General features: G+C 36.0%; 1 protein-coding gene across 5 annotated transcripts in view; it reads left to right on the forward strand.

Annotated features, from left to right (window-relative positions):
• gramd1a (GRAM domain containing 1A) overlaps positions 1 to 18,764 on the forward strand; it is a 36,944-nt gene that overhangs the window by 4,883 nt on the left and 13,297 nt on the right. For 2 of the 5 annotated variants that reach the window (XM_048152380.1, XM_048152377.1), the window contains 9 exons: positions 760 to 1,729; positions 9,759 to 9,957; positions 12,154 to 12,174; positions 12,273 to 12,357; positions 12,470 to 12,573; positions 13,699 to 13,794; positions 13,928 to 14,008; positions 14,826 to 14,944; positions 17,250 to 17,511. In XM_048152380.1, the coding sequence (XP_048008337.1) occupies positions 1,314 to 1,729; positions 9,759 to 9,957; positions 12,154 to 12,174; positions 12,273 to 12,357; positions 12,470 to 12,573; positions 13,699 to 13,794; positions 13,928 to 14,008; positions 14,826 to 14,944; positions 17,250 to 17,511 (1,383 nt within the window). In that variant the 5' untranslated portion in view covers positions 760 to 1,313. Of the gene's footprint in view, positions 1 to 759; positions 1,730 to 5,349; positions 6,333 to 9,758; positions 9,958 to 12,153; positions 12,175 to 12,272; positions 12,358 to 12,469; positions 12,574 to 13,698; positions 13,795 to 13,927; positions 14,009 to 14,825; positions 14,945 to 17,249; positions 17,512 to 18,764 lie in introns of those variants that run through there. The other 3 variants (XM_048152379.1, XM_048152382.1, XM_048152381.1) reach the window with 3 other exon arrangements.

The raw sequence follows: 18,764 nt of genomic DNA on the forward strand, positions 1-18,764 counted from the left end.
TAAGAATATGGGAGAATATTGTCCAACAATACATTGACACAAGCTTTGTCTGCTAAATAAAATGAAATTTCTTTTTAAAAAAAGTTTTTTTAATAATTATGTGGAAATATATTAGGAATGCAATACTATGGAAACTACAGTTAAAAAATTGGGGTCAGTAAGTTTTTTTTTAATTGAAAAATGAATGCTTTTATTTTATTTATTTTTAAATAAATACAAAAATATTAAGCAGCACATCTGATTTCAGTATTGAATGATAAGAATTGATTTTGAGTCATTGAAGACTGGAGTAATTCCATCAGATTTAAAAATATATTAAAATAGAAAAACATTCTATTTTAAGTCATTTTAAATTGTAATAATATTTCACAATATTACTGTTTTTCTTATTAAATAAATGCAGACTTGATGAGCATAATAGACTTCTTTAAAAAGCATGAAAAAATATTACCAATTCCAAACTTTCAATATACTTTATGTATATTTCTTATGCATGTAGATTTGAGACTTTGGATCTCTTTGACATTTGGCCAAACTGTTAAAATAAAACAGTGACTCACAATTGCTTTAAAATCAGCCCTAAGTGTTAAATGATGTTAGTACTGTATGTGCATCCCTAATATATTATGATATACCAAAATATTATACAATTTATCTGTAAAGATATGTTTTTGTGTAAAATATGAAGTAGCTCAAATAAAATGTTTTTTTCAGTCTGTAGCTTGACGAAAAGACAAATATAGTTTTTCCCCTTTTCAGCAACATGATCTTATCATATCTGATGTGCAAATCGCAATGACAAGGCAGATTGCAAAACTGCATTTGTTGTGATCTGTGCTTGTGGAAGGAAGTCTTTAATAGCAGCAGAGAAACAGGAAGAAGATGGATTTGACATCAAGCAGTTATGGGTGCAAGTCTCAAATGCTCATCTTTTTCCCTTCGATAAATGGCATGCAGAAGAGATGGCTGCACACTTTTATGCGTATTAGAATTCAGTGATGGCTCCACCCCATTTTTTCAGTTCCTGCTGCAGGACATTATGCCGTATATACGCTGTACATCTGTGAAGGAAGCTGAACTGCTGACTTCTTTCTTCAGGACAGTGAGTTGCCTTTCCAATTGTCATCAGATTGTATTTCTGTAATGGAATATTTATTTTGGGCTCTAGTGGAATTTCCAGACCCGATGTAGAAGACGAAGACACTAGAGAGTAAGAAATATTTGGTGCTTCTCAGTGAATGATTGTGCATGATAAAACTTGTACTCAATGAAACTGTCAGCCGTAGACTGATGCAGAAAGTTTTAGGTGATGTATGATGGCTGTGACACCACCACCTGAAATCACCATGGCTGAGCCCATTCCCATTCCAACCCTGAACATTCTTCCGCCTTCATCCGATACGGAGTCGTGGTCCTGCTCCCCAAGCCCACGGCCACACCGGTTCCACTTACGCAGCCGTAACCGAGAGAAGAAGAGAGCCAAGGCACAGCAAGCAGATGCATCAGAGAACCATTGGGATAAGGGGAAAGGGAAAAGAGATAAAAGCCCATCACGTGCATCTCCATTGCCTTCAATGGTTTCTAATGTAGAAGAGGAAGAGCAGGGCAGCCCCACTGTGCTTCTCCTACCCCCATCCCGCTCATGGTCACGGAGCTCCTCCCTAAGCAGGCGCTCTCGCTGGTCTCTCCGTAGCCTTCTCAGCAAGGATTCAGATTGTGACAGCAGCAGGTCAGTGTGTTTCCCCCTCCCACTTGCGCAGTCAGCAGCATTCCCTTAAGCTGCTTCTTTTTTTTTTTTAAGTGCATCCTCACTAGATGCTCAGAGGGATATCCCTGCAGATGCAATGGGAAGAGGAGTAGAAACTCTTCAAGAAACACTTCTGGTTAGGGAGGAGATGTTAGTTTCATTTTAAGATCCGTGATTATTAGCATGGTCTTTTTGTCTCTTTCTTTCATTGATGTGTGTGATTTATTTTATTTTATTTTTTATTACTTCTTTATTTAAAGAAGTGTTTGTTTCACTTCTGTTCGCTCAGCAGTATTTGTGGCACAATGTCATTTACCACAGGAAATAGATTGAACTTGTTCCTTAGTTGTGTTTAGGACTCAGTTATGGTACTTGCAATGCAAGAAATGGGCCATGCACTTTAGGCATTTAAAAAGGTAAAGCTCATTTTTTGAGCATGAATATAAATACTTTCATGTGTCTATTATTTGAGTGATTATATAATTTAAAGTTTCAGGATTTAAATATATATATTTATATTTATTCCGTGTTCACAACAATTCAGTCTTTTCAATGTAAAAGTCTTCGCTACTGACTGACACACTCATAAAGACAGTCTTTGCCGTCATCTAATGGCTTTTGCTAATGTAATAATGTAACTGTTCCTGTTCACAGTCAGGGACTATTTTTTTCCGGCGGAAGGAAGGCTTTTAGTAAGAGTTTACTTCATGAAAGTTGCACTGATACATATTTTTGGCTTTAATATTTGTATTGTGTGGTAACCATTTTATAAAAGCAATAAGGTACTCAAGGCTAGTGCTGTATCGTGAATAAGTCATGGCTGAAGGGGTTGCAGGCACTCCGCTACGCTTAAACTTTATTGCTTACATATATACAATACTGTTCAAAAGTTTGGAGTCGGTAAGATTTTTGAAAGGTTTTTGAAATCACAAATACAGTTAATAATAACAGTAATATATCATTACAATTTAAAGTAATTGTTTTCTATGAGAAAATATATTTTAAAATGTAATTTTATTCCTGTGATGGCAAAGCTGAATTACTGAATTACTCCAGGCTTCAGTGTCACATGATCCTTCAGAAATCAGTCTAATATGATGATTTGCTACTCAAGAAACATTTCTTCTTATTATTAATGTCAAAAATGTTTTTGCTGATTAATATTTTTGTGGAAAGTCTGGAATCCTATAATGTTACAAAAGATTTTTATTTCAAATAAACGCTGTTCTTTTGACCTTTTTATTAATGAAAGCATCCTAAAAAATGTATGTGTATAGCATTATTAATAATTGAACGACAATAATAATTGGCTGTGGACTTTTTAAAATAATATTAGACAACGGTTTTATACAGAGAACACATTAATGGACCTTTTAAAAAAGGTTTCTCCTGGAGTAATTTTAGAATTTTTGTCGAATATTCAATTGAAAGACTCTATGTAATTGTTGTTATTTATGTTGTTGTTATTGGTATATATGTCTGATTTTGTATGGTGACAAAATTGTTAAATTATTGTATACAATGTATTGAAGTGATACAGCTGATTGCCATGAATATAGCCATTGCTGCTGATATGACATTAAACCATAAATAAATAAATAATTGGCTGTGGAAAATTCAGCTTTGCCATCACAGAAATAAATTACATTTTAAATGTAAACATTTGTACTTGATATGAAATATTTAATATTTATTTAACATTAAATATAAATGTAAAAAATCAGCAATGCCATAAATGCTGTTAATACAGTTTAACCTGTATTGATCGCAGAACATTCTTTCAATGCAAATGTAATGATTTGTTCCCTAGTAAACTGGCATCGTTCAATAACTGTTACTGTCTTCATGCATATGTAAAAACACCATACTTGCTAGTTATAATTATAGTGAATTTGTCCAGCTAAAACACAGAAATATTTCCAGGGACCAAATTAAACAGAGAGTCCTGAAACACTGTTATTATGTGAGGTTTGAGTTCATGAATAACAGGAAGATGATAGAGTGACAGAAAAAAGAGGAGGAGTGCTCTTGGCAGTGGAGTGATGGAGGTGGGGCTGTGTCTGAGCCGTCTGACTCTCGAACACATGACATCACTATTACCCAGTAGGAGTGTTCCGCCTTTTCTGGTGATGTCACTGCTGCCCAATCAGAAGCCGCTGTTTTGATGCTGCAGTGAAGACTGTCAGCCAGTGAAAAGACACGCTTGGAGAGCGAAAGGTGTTTTATGCATGCCACATGAACAGCTGTGCCCTTGTCCTTCTCAACTACCAACCGGTTTTACTGACCTAGTTCTTTTTGTTGTGTTGCTCAGCCGTTTCGAAGACTCGCTCTGAATTGGAGCCTATTGTGATGTTTTTACAAGGTTCTGGATATTGTTTAGCAAGTGTTTATTTATTTATTAGCTTACTAGAACCTTAAACCATACAATTAGCCAGAACACAATCGTTGTTAGTCTGAAAACAATACAAAATACATTTTATAGGTATCAATTATAATCCTTGTAATGATTCAGACAGGCATGAATGAGTATGACAGTATGAATCATTTACATCTGATGAAACTAAACCGGGTTTTGGGAAAGCCATACTTCCTTTATTTGTAGACAGAACTGTGCTAATCTTAAGTTCAAGAGGTAAAGCCTGTTTATTGCTCACTTGCATGAATCGTTTTCGCCGACTGTAGAATTGGCCTTGTTTGTTTAGCAACGTCTGTAGGTTGTTTCCCCGTCCAAAATCAATGCAAATTCCTGACATGCAGGTTTGCACAACATCAGACATGAACACTCTAGGTTTTCCACCAACATCAGCTCCAATTAATTGTAAATAGCATTGTTTATATTAATATATATTATATATATATATATATATATATATATATATAATTTAATATGCCTAATGTGGCATAAATAATATATATATATATATATATATAATAAACCTGCACCCTCTGTCCAATCCATGCATTTTGATTTCTCCTTCCTTGCCGATAGTTCACTCTGTTTTCATGGGCTGCTTCTTAAGTCTGAAGATTTCATTTGTCTAAGCCTCTTTGGAGTGCTTTGGCCTTTTTGGCCATGATGTGCCTGTGGTCCTGTGTGCCATATGTTCTTATAAACTTGTCGAAATGCTTTTAGTGCTGCTGCATTACTCCGATCACACGCATTCAACGCTCTGTGTCCTACAGATACATGTGATTGCAGAAATAGATTGACTTGCGTTGAGCGTCAAACCCTCAATCCTAGTGGATTATTGCACAGGCAGAGCATTGTCTGTGTTTGATCAATGCCACTAAAGCCTCAGAAGTGAAAGGTAGAGTGACATTGATCACCTTTGTTGCCTGAGCTAATGTAGTTATCGTTATCTTTCCTGGTGTGAACAAGCCTTATGTCACATTTTATTATTATATTTAAAAAAAAAAAAAAGTAAAATACTGGTTAATAAAGCGAAACGTTTATGAACATAAACATATATTTGAGTTCCCCTCAGTCCAAAGGAAAAAAAAAATATTTAAAGCTAAAAGGAAACTACAGCGCATGTAGGAAATGCATTATACAAATAAACTTGGACTCATGTATCCCTCTCATTTGGTACAAATCCAAATTTTGTGCATGTTTTGCTTCCTTGAGATTAACTGCATAAATCGCAGCACATTTCAGATTATTAAAAACAAATTGATTTTATATTTTGTAAAATATGGTTGGATTTTATATTTTGTAAAATATGGTAGTGTGACCTCCCATGGTCAAAGTATCCCCCCCCCCCCCCCCAATTTTTAAGGAGTAAAATGCTCATAGCAAATTGTAGCTTTATCATTTTTGTCCATAGCAAATACAAGCAAAAGTCTACTTAAGGCTACATTTTATTTAGTACAAGTTTTTGGACATGGAAATCTATATGTCTTGGCATCCCTTAACCCTTCTTACTGAGATTATGGCAGCCTCTCCTAGGAAAACAGATTATGGAGACAGCCAGACCGCTGAGGATTATTATGCAATTTTATCATGATGATCGTTATCTCTATTATAAACTGGGTGCATTTAGGGCTAACCAACTTCTCAGTTTTTGATCATCAGAATAATTCCTTTCATTTGAATGACTTTGTGCCAACTCCGGGTGTCCGGGCCATTTCAACCCAGTTTTATTGACTCAAGTGCTTCCACATAAACTCTAAACATAATCCCCTATGGGTTGGCCCTGGTGTGTGGTGGTAAAGAGACGGCCACTGCCTCAAACGGTGTTGATTCCCTCCTCCACAGAGAACATCCTCTTTTCTCCTCCCCCTCCCCCTCTTGCCCAGTGTGTAGGTTGCTTTAGGATAACCGGAGCGCTCATGGTGGAGACCGCTGTGGTCGTTGCGATTTAGAGGGGGTCTGGTACCTCGTTTAGGATGGGGATATTGAACGATCGCGTTCTGTTGGACTAGAACGGGCTGCGGATGAACAGAGGACGCGGTGTCTCCATGCATTCGGCTAGTTAATCTGAATGTACCGTCTGTTATGTCGGCGCAGTGCCATATTGAGAGGCTACTGTAAAATAAACGTGGGCAGCACGCATTGATTTGAGAAAACACCCAATGACATGTTCGAGTAAGTAGCAAATGGTTAGTTATTTTATGCAATGCATGCGAATGTTGTATTTCTACAAATCCGTATGCTAGTGTTGTTTTACGATTCACTTTTATCAGTTATTCTTTGCATCACAGTGCAGTAGTAGGTTAGGCGTTAACACGCATGCAACTGTGATTGCATCCCCAAACCGCACTGATGACATCGACATTCTGTGTTTGATCAATCCCGGTGTGCCCAAATGCACGTTCAGCATTGAGGATTAGATTGGCGCGTGCTGTAGTTTTACTTTGTGCACGTTTAGCATGCAAATTGCGTTTATTTTATATAAATTGCATTGGTTTACGCAGTGACTGAAGCTCGCGGCATTAGTATTTCAGCTTCAGCGTTAAAGCGTCCATTCAATTTTCTTGACATTTGCTGAAGCGATTCGTTCATTTGAGTCGGTTCTTTTTGAATGAATTGTTCGAACCGGCTCATCAATTCGACCGAATCAATCCAAGCGCTTCTTGAGTGAACTACTTGATTCATTCAACTGAGAACCGTTTCTTTTGAACATGCCTGATTCGTAATGAGAATCGATGATTGAGCTGAAACAAATAGCGTTTGGAGTGGAACAAGATTTAACTAATGGACCAAAACAAAACTTTAATAGCCATATAGCAGAAATATGAGCAATTTAACGTACTGATAATCAACTTTTTGTTACTTGGTTGCATGACAGTTTTGTCAACACGCATGGAGTGCTTGTCAATGACATAGTGAATACGTCATGATGTAATTGAATCTGATTGGATCTTTTTTAACCGGTTCATTAAAACGAAATAACCAGTTCACTGAAATTAGGCAGGAATTTGCTTTGAAACGAGTCTTGCTCTTAAAAAAAACAGTTATCGGTTACAAAAGGGTTTTACTTTTAGGGGTTTATTCTGGCTTTTGTTAGGATCTTATATTAAAATTGCTGTGTGACTGTTTTTGCTGACAAATAAAACATAAAATTTCACATTTGAAGCCCACTAGATCAACTAGTTAAAGGGATAGTTCGCCCAAAAATAAAAATTCTGTCATCATTTACTCACCCTCAGGTTGTTCCAGACCTGTATAAATTTCTTTGTTCTGTTGAACACAAAGGAAGATATTTTGAAGAATGTGGGAAACTGAACAGTTCTGGGGCACCATTAACTTCCATAGTATTTTTTTTCTTCTACTATGTAAGTCAATGGTGCCCCAAAGCAGCCTGGTAACAGACTTTCTTAAAATATCTTCCTTTGTGTTCAACAGAACAAAGAAATTTATACAGGTTTGGAACAACTTGAGGGTGAGAAAATGATGACAGAATTTTCATTTTTTGGGTGAACTGCCCCTTTAAGTGAGAAGTGTATTCCCGTTACCAAGACAACGTGAGACTGGAATCCAAGCAGATATCAGCAGAGGTCAAAGTTGTTAAAGATAAAGTACAGCAATCAATAAGACCTTATAGATGATTTGATAAAGATTCCTGAAAGAGAAGTTCAATTAAACAGTTACTATTTACCTATCAACAGGTATAATCTGTTGTACTTTTCTGTGACACAGTGTATTATATTAGTGGTTGACCAATATGGGGCTTTCAGTTTGTGATTCTTAAATTATTTAATTCGGTTCTTCCCAAAGTTGCATCCTTGCATAATGCCACAGTGTTTTTTTTTTTTGTAAGGGTCTGTTGTTACACCATTGTCTTCTGTGACTCGTCATCTTCTCATCTTGCAGCAGGCGTGTCTAATCGATGTCCTGAAGTTTGACTGTCTGTTATGGATTTGTATGGTGTTTTTCAAGGTGGTTTCAAAACTTTTCTTGCACTGAACATTTAGTCTGAACTCACCACTCAAATGCAATACGTACAGGAAAACTTGTGGTCAAGATTGCCAGAATATATATACAAACATCTTTAAATTAGTTGAATTTCATCAGTGCCATCAAGTATGTAACAAGTGTCAAGTAGCAAGTAGGACTGGGTGATTTATTAAATATATGCAATATATTCTTAATGATTTTTCTGGTGACATAAAATTTAAGCAAAATTGTGAATATCACAAGACAACATCCAGTATATACTTTTAATATATGTATATTTTTACTTTTTTGCTGCATCACGCAACCCTAGTAAGAACAACTGGTATTAAGGATTGATTTCACATGCCTTAAAGCCAGTATCAGCACTCCTTTGACTAAACAGGTCTCATATGTCTGCCATTTAAATGTCTCACCAGACTGATCAAATGCTGGTGAACAGATAAGGCTTTGTGTTTGTGTACAGAAGCCTCTATCTGTGTTGTTACCTTTATTTTACTGGAACAGGAATGGAATGCTACTATGGAAACAAGTGTTATTAATATAAATACACTCTTTATTCCTGGTCTTCGACCTGAACTCGTAGTATAGGACCCATCCTGGACGCTCCCTCAGTTTATTCAGAGTGTGATGGCTTAATTTTTTCTGAATGACAGCTTGATTGTATTTTAAAACATATGAGAGACACTAGTCGTACCTTAAAGGGTTAGTTCAGCCAAAAATGAAAATTCTGTCAGTTTACTCACCCTCATGTCATTCCACACCCGTAAGGCTTTCGTTCATCTTCGAAACACAAATTAAGATATTTTTGATGAAATCTGAGAGCTTTCTGTCCCTCCATAGACAGCCTACATAACTGAAACCTTGACGCTTCAAAAAGTTCATAAAGAGATCGTAAAACTAATCCATATGAATTGAGCGGTTTAGTCCAAATTTCCTGAAGAGACTCGATCGCTTTATATGATGAACAGATTTAATTTAGGCCTTTATTCACATATAAACATTGATCAGCGAACATAAACAGAAGCTCAACCGAACCTGCTTGGTGCGCGAAAACAAACATGCTGCGTAACACATGAGAATGAACCTCGCTTGAGGCTTGAGCTTCTGTTTACCACACAACTGATGTGTGCGTTGATCAATGTTTACATGTGACTATAAGTCTAAATTCAATCATCTAAAATGATCGAGTCTCTTCAGAAAATTTGGACTAAACCATTCAATACATATGGATTATTTTTACGATCTCTTTATGAACTTTTTGAAGCGTCAAAAATTTAATTGAGTAGGCTGTCTATGGAGGGACAGAAAGCTCTCATATATAATCAAAAAAATCTTCATTTGTGTTCTGAAGATGAACAAAAGTCTTACAGGTTTGAAGTGACATGAGAGTGAGTAATTGATGACAGAATTTACATTATTGGGTGAACTAACCCTTTAAGAATCAGTTAGTTGCAATCAATACAGGCTGTTTGGTCAATAGTGGATAAACCTTGTCCTATTTGTTGTTTCCTTGTGCATGACCCAGTTGCCCTTAAACGCGGTTAAAGCAGAGTGCTGAAATGCCAGATGACTGTCTGTATCTCCTTTCTGACCTTTCTTTTCCTCCGCCTGCAGTACAGCCAGTAACTCTCCGCGCAGCACTCCCGGCAGCTCACCCTCCTTGCGCCGGCGTGTTCTGGGAGGCAGAGCCAGCGAAGGGGAGACAGTTGGGGACAGGAGTGGTGGAGGTTCAGACAGTCCCCTGCCTCCTACTCCCTCCTCATCAACCTCCTCCTACCCGCTCGCGGCCCGCCACTTCACTCGCAATGCCAAGGTAAGCCACGCTCTAGGCCAGTGAGATTGTTGGTCGGCGCTAATGTCTGATATGATGAGTGCTTGCTCTTCCACCCATTTACTGAGTGCTGTTCGGCGTGAATAAGGCAGGAAGAATGCTAGTGTTGCAACATCCAATCATGTAAAAAATGTAAAAGAAATCGATTAAACAGGTTCTAGTTAACATGCACATAAAACAACATTCAAAACCCATTTTACTTCTGTAATATGGCATATTTCTGAGTGAAGCATTTGGCAGGACTTGATATTATACACTACTGGTCAAAAGTTTGGAATAATTAATATTTTTAAATGTTTTTGAAATAAGTCTCTTATGCCCACCAAGTCTGCATTTATTTGATCAAAAATGAAGTAAAAACAGTAATATTGTGAAATATTATTAATATTATGTAAAATAACAGTTTCAGAAATCATTCTAATATGTGGATTTGGTGCTCAAGAAACATTTCTTATTATTATCAATGTTGAAAACGGTAAGATAAAATAAAATAAATGCTGTTTTGTTTTGTTTCTTAGTTGATGTTAATCTCGGCATTCACTAATACATTTTTTAGATCAAAAGTCATATCTGTTAACATTAGTTAATGCACTGTGAACTAAGATGAACATTTTTATTAACTATAATTAAGAAATATTAATAAATGCTGTAAAAATATATTGCAATGCTCACTGTTAGTTCATGTTTGTTAACGCATTAATTAATGTTAACAAATGAGACCTTATTGTAAAGTGTTGCCGAACTTCCTATTAATCAAAAATGGATCAGGTTTGCACAGAAATATTAATCAGGAAAAACAGTTTTCAACATTAATAATAACAACCATTAAAGGTGCCCTAGAATTAAAAATTGAATTTACCTTGGCATAGTTGAACAACAAGAGTTCAGTACATGGAAATGACATACAGTGAGTCTCAAACACCATTGTTTCCTCCTTCTTATATATATATCTTGTATATAAAAGACCTCTGTAGAACAGGCGAATCTCAACATAACACTGACTGTTACGTAACAGTCGGGATCATTAATATGTACGCCCCCAATATTTGCATATGCCAGCCCATGCTCAAGGCATTACACAAGGGCAGCCAGTATTAACGTCTGGATCTGTGCACAGCTGAATCAACAGACTAGGTAAGCAAGCAAGGACAATAGCGAAAAATGGCAGATGGAGCGATAATAACTGACATGATCCATGATAACATGTTATTTTTAGTGATATTTGTAAATTGTCTTTCTAAATGTTTCGTTAGCATGTTGCTAATGTACTGTTAAATGTGGTTAAAGTTACCATTGTTTCTTACTGTATTCACGGAGACAAGACTGTCCTTATTTTCATTTTTTAAACACTTGCAGTCTGTATAATTCATAAACATCTTCATTCTTTATAAATCTCTCCAACAGTGTGTAATGTTAGCTTTAGCCACGGAGCACTATCAAACTCATTCAGAATCAAATGTAAACATCCAAATAAATACCATACTTACGCGATTAGACATGCTGCATGACGAACACTTTGTAAAGATCCATTTTGAGGGTTATATTAGCTGTGTGAACTTTGTTTATGCTGTTTTAAGGCAGTCGCGAGCTTGGGGGGGTGGGGAGCACGAGAATTTAAAGGGGCCGCAGCCTGAATCGGCACATATTTAATGGTGCCCCAAAATAGGCAGTTAAAAAAATGAATTAAAAAAAATCTATGGGGTATTTTGAGCTGAAACTTCACAGACACATTGAGGGGACACCTTAGACTTATATTACGTCTTTTGAAAACACGTTCTACGGCACTTTTAATAATATTTGAGTGCCAATGATAATTGGTAATAATTGAGCACCAAATCAGCTTATTAGAATGATTTGTTTTAGATCATGTGACATTGAAGACTTCTTTAAAAAAACACAAACAAAATCTAATTATTTCAAACTCTCTGCCGGTAGTGTCTATTGAAAATTGGATGGACATGTAGAGTCTGCATTGCATATTCATGTTTGCAGTCAATAATCACTGATTAAAACATATGTGAATTTTTATTTCTTTATTTTTTGGAATAATATGCACTGGTGAATTGTGCAAAATAAGAACAAAACAATAATAAAGAAACTAAATGGGGTTCATTTTGATTTTGTTGAGAAAAAGAATGGAAATCAAAACCCTCATTCATCTTTTCCTTTCCATTTCAGAAAATGCAGAGCTGGTATAATGTAAGTATCCCGAGGTGTTCGGAAGTTCATGCCTCAGTGCTTTGTGCTTTAGCTGACAGTGCAGTTTCCCTCCACTCATATCTCTCTCTGATATATAGGTGCTCAGCCCCACATACAAACAGAGGAATGAAGACTTCCGTAAACTCTTTAAAAAGCTGCCTGATACAGAGCGTCTCATAGTGGGTGAGTAAATGAGTTAAGCAAGCAGAATGTAATGAGTGATATTATTTTAAGTGCAGCACAGTTCTCAGTGTGATGATCACATGGCCTCTGCTTTATTTTGTTTCATATCTAGACTACTCATGCGCACTACAGAGGGACATACTGCTCCAGGGCCGTCTCTACCTGTCTGAGAACTGGCTCTGCTTCTATAGTAATATCTTCCGATGGGAGACCACGGTAACCCTCACATTACTGAAAACATTAACTAGTGCTTAACTCCAACAACTACTCAACATTGAATTTCTTAGTGGATAAACTTCAAGTATTTCATAGAGCATGCACATGTATGTCAGTCAAATGAAGTGCAAAAAAAAAAAAAAGAGAGAGAGAGAGCACATTTGTTTGGATCAAAACAATATTTGTTGTTTAACATCAAATTAAAGGTCCCGTTCTTCGTGATCCCATGTTTCAAACTTTAGTTAGTGTGTAATGTTGTTGTTAGAGTATAAATAAAATCTGTAAAATGTTAAAGCTCAAAGTTCAATGCCAAGCGAGATATTTTATTTAACAGAAGTCGCCTACATCGAACGGCCAGTTTGGACTACATCCCTCTACTTCCTTCTTTAATGACGTCACTAAAACTTTTTGACTAACCTCCGCCCACAGGAATACACAAGAGTTGCGTTTGTAGAGTGTGTTTGTCGCCATGTCGTCGAAACGCTGTTATTTTCATCCCGCAGTCCAATCGCCGGGTCTGATTCCGGCTTAAATTGATAGGGTAAAATTAAAGACATGTTTACAATAACACTGAGCGCGTGCATCTCCACGTTATGGTAAGAGGCGTGACCTTTCCGGGCAAGATGCGCTAAACTGCTGTCGAATCACAACACAGGAACCGCTGGCACAATCAGAACTCGTTACGTATTTCTGAAGGAGCCCGTTTTTATGACAGTGGAAACAGCGGTATACAGATAAGTAAATTATGTGAAAAATACTGTGTTTTTTTACACGCAAGACATGAACACATGTTATATTGCACACTATAAACACAATCAAAGCTTCAAAAAACTACGAAAAACGGGACCTTTAAGTGAAACTTGAAATCCAACATGCAATGCAATTAGTAATATTTTATATGAATTGGAATTAAACAATAAAGAGTACTTAAAAATAAAGAGTACTCTCTTACATAACAATTACTCTGTCAGTAATCGGACCTGGGGCCCGTTCTTCGTACATGGATTATGAAGTTATCTGGATTTTACTGTTGATGATTTAACAAATGAACGTCATATTACAGTTAATTCAGGCGAACCGCATATGTAAATCCTTAATATTCTTTCTCCCTCTTTGTATCACCAGATAACCATACTGCTGAAAGATGTGACCAGTCTGACCAAGGAGAAGACAGCCAAGCTCATCCCTAACGCCATCCAGATTTGCACTGAACACGAGAAGGTACCGCTCTGCAGACATTGGATATGCACGCTAAAATTGCCATTAATGGATTTCTTTTGCTGACTGCATTTTGAACCTCCTAAGCCAATAAATACTATGCCTTTGATTTAAAATACGATCTTGCATTTGTCAGCACTTCTTCACGTCATTTGGGGCAAGGGATCGCAGCTATATGATGATCTTCAGACTATGGCAGAATGCACTGATGGATAAGGTAAGAATCACACTAGTGCACATTTTATTAGTGTATAAGACATGACCATCTGAAATCTCCTGTCAGAATGTGCGCTGTGTTTTTGTCGGAATGTGGATTATTTCATATGGCTGGCGACCAACGTCGCTTGGCCATCGGCCATAATAATTAGCACTTGGCAAGGTGCAGGTGGTGACTACAGTTGCATTTCAGTCTTCAGCAAACATGTCTGTTAGAATTGATACAATAATATAAAGCTTCTGCAGCTTATATTGTTGCAACTAACATTTCAACAACTGCTACATTTGCTGAAATGTTTTCCTGTGCTTTATTTCTTTAGTTAAAATATAGTTAAAAATCTGCCAAATGCATACATTTAAAAAATAACTTAAAAGTGTTTAACAGTACTTTATTATTTTTAGATAAAAGCTCTGTTCCAAACTCTAGTAAGCTGCCTACGTAGACAGCATTTTTAGGCATCACAAAATTGTAAATCTGTTCCAGAATGCATTGCAACCAACTTAGCAAAAATGCCAGACGGAGTCAATGGAAATATTAATTATAAATATTCTTTATTTTTAATAAAGTAGTTAAATAACATCTGTATTTAAAATAATATATTAACAAAATTAAAATAGTTAATAAAAATGTACTATTTCACACAATTTTTGTAATGCATTTTTTGTCCTTGTTACTCTGTTAGCTTATAGCAATAGCTATTAAATCGGTCATCACCTCTGCTGCCTCACAGAAATGGTATTGAAGCAATTTTTAGCCTGTAAATGTCCATACTGAGCTTCTACTTGAAGCACTGATATTATATTTCTCTTTTCCACAGACTCTGTCTCCTAAGGAGTTATGGCACATCGTTCACCAGTGTTACGGCACTGAGCTAGGGCTCACTAGTGAAGATGATGACTATGTCTCCCCTACTGCTGAACATATGAACGGCCTGCTGTGAGTTCACACTGAGAGGAATCTGTTCATGAAATTTTATTTATGAAATTTACCTGATAAACACAAGGACAGACAGAAGGTCACAGTGTACCTGTATCTTTATTTTAATTTTTGGTTTTAGATCTATCTATCTGTCTGTCTGTCTGTCTAACAAGTAGAGCCGCACGATTAATCATTAAAAGATTGCGATCTCGTTTCAAACACCCACTTGATCTTATTCCTAAATAACAATGATTCTATGTCTATTACGGCTGTTTCACATCGCAAGCGTCAGTGTAGATTAAACATAGTGTATTTTGTTCACTGCCCATGTAAATAAATGAGAGGGTCGGCCGTCACGCTTCATTCATTGATATGGGCAGCGACAAAACACGTGCTGCTGATGCTTGCGATGTGAAACAGTTGAAACCAAAGACTTTAGGGACTTTGGTTAACCTTTAAAAGTACGATCATCACACTGCAACATTCAAATCTGTGTTCACGCTGCCGCTGATCCGGAGAGAGCAGCTGCCATGTAAATGAAGCAGCTTCAAAAACAGTCTTTTCAACCATACATTATCGTTATTTATGTATTTGAAACATTTAAAAAACAGGATAAAAGTGTACTGGGATAAAAGTTTATAGTTTGCGTATAAACACTGATGTCTACAGTAGTGTTGAAAGAGTAAATCATCTTTTGAAAGTATTTTGACACTTGTATGTATTGTATCTCTTATCGTCATACGTCAGGAGGTGGCAACAAGTGAGTGTTTGTCATTGAATCATTAATTTAAAAGATTTATTCACAAACGCAAACTAAACAAATCTTTATGAATGAGAAATTGACTCCATTCAAATTATTTCTTATTTCGTTTAAATTAATATATTTTTAAATAAAGCAAAGCAAACATTTTGTCAGAACTCTAGTTTGCATGTTATTTTGTTTAGTTTTCCAATTTTTTCTTCAGAACCGTGGGAGGATCGCTATCTCCATTTTATAAAGAAAAAAAATCATGAATCGAAAAAATCATGAAAAAAAAAAAAAAATTATGAATCTCAATTTATCCAGAATTGTGCAGCTCTATCTCTCTCTCTCTCTCTGTTTGTCTATACCACATACAAAATACATACACTCAGTATTTTTATTTTATATTATTTTATTTTTAGTTCAAAAAGGCCTAATTATATACATTACCTGAATCATAATTTTTAAAATAAATTTTATTTATTTTATTATTTATTTTGTTAAATATTTTATAATTTATTACAGTAGAACACAAGGACAGACAGGTCACAAGTCCCTGTATTTATTTTAATTTATTTTATAAAACTTTGTTTATTAAATTTACCTTAGAACACAAGGAAGACAGAAGGTCACATTGTACCTGTATCTATTTATATTTTATTTTAAAATGGAATGGAACGAATGTGTAAGTAACAAATTATATGAGGTGAATCCAGTTTTAAATCAAGGAGTTATTAGTTATTATTTTGAAAACAGATATGACCAGGTTGTATATACGAGATGCCGAATTGTACATTCAAGACTCACTCATTCATATTTATTGAAGGGGGAAGAGAAACGGTCTGTGATTTGTGTAAGAATTTCACGAGTGTAAAACATATTTTAAGAGAATGTCCTTTTTTAAATAATATTAGACAACGGTTTTATACAGAGAACACATTAATGGACCTTTTTAAAAAGGTTTCTCCTGGAGTAATTTTAGAATTTCTGTCGAATATTCAATTGAAAGACTCTATGTAATTGTTATTATTAATGTTGTTGTTATTGGTATATATGCCTGATTTTGTATAGCGATTGTTTTTAAGACAGAATTGTTAAATTATTGTAAACAATTTGAAGTGTATTGAAGTGATACTGCTGATTGCCATGAATATAGCCATTGCTAATAAATAAATAATAATAATAATTTATATTTTATTTTAAGTTTTTAGTTAAAAAATTATATACATTACTCTCTCTTTTATTTTTTCCCCCTCCACTTATGATACCAGTAGTCAAGCATTTTAGTTTTGACATGACAACTTTCCTCCCTCTTGCTAATCCTTGCCAATTGTACCGTTTTTTGCAACTGTACCTATAAGTCTCTCTTATGATTGGCTAACATCTGCTGCATACTTGCATAGTTTACTGTCATTTATCAAGGTTGGCCAAGTTGATGAATACCAAATGGTTGATATGTAGACATTTTTGCAAAAAATAATCAGGGTGTAATCAGGGTGTTCTCTACATTAGAGGTCTAGTACCAGAATATGTCCCCTTTAACAAGCCTGGCACTTATGTCTGACTGTCTCTGTTCTGTAGGCCAGGTGAGGAGCCGGTCTCCGTCACTGACCTGCTGGATCTGGGATCAGTGCCGGTGGCTCCGGTGGGCTCCTCTCCACCCTCGTCTGCCTCAATTCTTCCCTGTGCTTCAGGATCTTCACCTCCATCCTCCTCTTCCTCTTCCTGCCAGCCTGTGGAGGTGCCGTCTACTCGGACCACGGTCGAACCTGAGCCCAGTCCACCCAGCTCCCAGAGCTCACTAACCCCCAGCACACACACTGGAGCTGCCCCGTCCTTAACCGTAAGTGTCAAACTACTGTGAAATGCCAGCCCTCGTGGTTATGCTCAAAGAATATTACAACGGAAGATTTATACACAAAAGTTTGCAAAAATCCATTAATGCACTGTGATGCATTGGGTTTTCTGCTATAAATATTTTAGAAATGCTGCTTGTGTGCAGAGTATGCTACTTGGTTTGTGAGTGAATCATTGTGCGAGTCACTTCATTTCTATTAATCTGTTAACAAATCAGTCTTAATAAGTGCGTTTACATGCATGTTTTTAAACCGGTTGTGCTTAATACTGACAGCGCGTGTGGTCATGTAAATGCATTTAACTGTTTTCTTTTATCGACGTAAGGTCATAAACGGCTTAAAAATAAACAGATCGACAGAGCTTACCCCGATTTCGCCTGCCGTGTAAACACCTTAACCTGCATTCTGTCGCCTTATTGAAGTGTGCATGTGTGATATGTGACAGAAAAGCGTACTTATACGGCAGATTTAAGGGCATCCAGCCACGAGAGTGTTTTGTGGTAGGGGAGGAGAAATATGTCGCTGACTCCGACCCTAAGAAATACAAAAGATGTGTTCTCCTCTCTTGCAGTGGTACAGTTGTAGAAACTTCAAATATGAGAAGAGAGTGAGTCTGTGCAAGTATCCCGCTGACATAATGCTTTATTTAACATCAGAACTCGCATAATAAATATAGAATACTCTTTGTGTGAAATACATGGTTACGAAATAACCCGTTTTTGTCTTTTCTGTTTAGTCTTGCAAATGCGGCTTTTCCAGGTTATTGATTTGCATGTAAACCGGTAAATCGGGTTATTCCAGCTGATTTTTGGTAGTTAGCAGCGTATTGTTGTGCATGTAAACATGCTTAATGATTCATTAGTAAATCTATTTGAATTTTAATTATTATTAAAAAAAAATCACAAATGAATGAAAAGTCGTAGAAATGTACTGGTAATAATTGTGACCAAATTTAATATGTATTGCATTATTTAGTAAAGAATCATAATTGAACTGAATCATTATCAGAAAAAATATTTACACCCTTGGTCATTTATTTCAGGCTTTTACAGTTTTTTTTAAAAAACGTCATGTAGACGTTTTATTGTGAAGTATTGCCTATACTTCTATGACTTTGTTTGATACAGTTTTATTTTAATATTATTTATATACTATTATAGTATTTATTCATATTTTTATGTTTTCATTTTAATTTTAGTTTTAGTAATTCTGTTATATGCTTTTGGCATTTTTATGTTGT

Source organism: Megalobrama amblycephala, linkage group LG13 (assembly GCF_018812025.1).
Source record: "Megalobrama amblycephala isolate DHTTF-2021 linkage group LG13, ASM1881202v1, whole genome shotgun sequence".
Lineage (NCBI taxonomy): Eukaryota > Metazoa > Chordata > Actinopteri > Cypriniformes > Xenocyprididae > Megalobrama > Megalobrama amblycephala.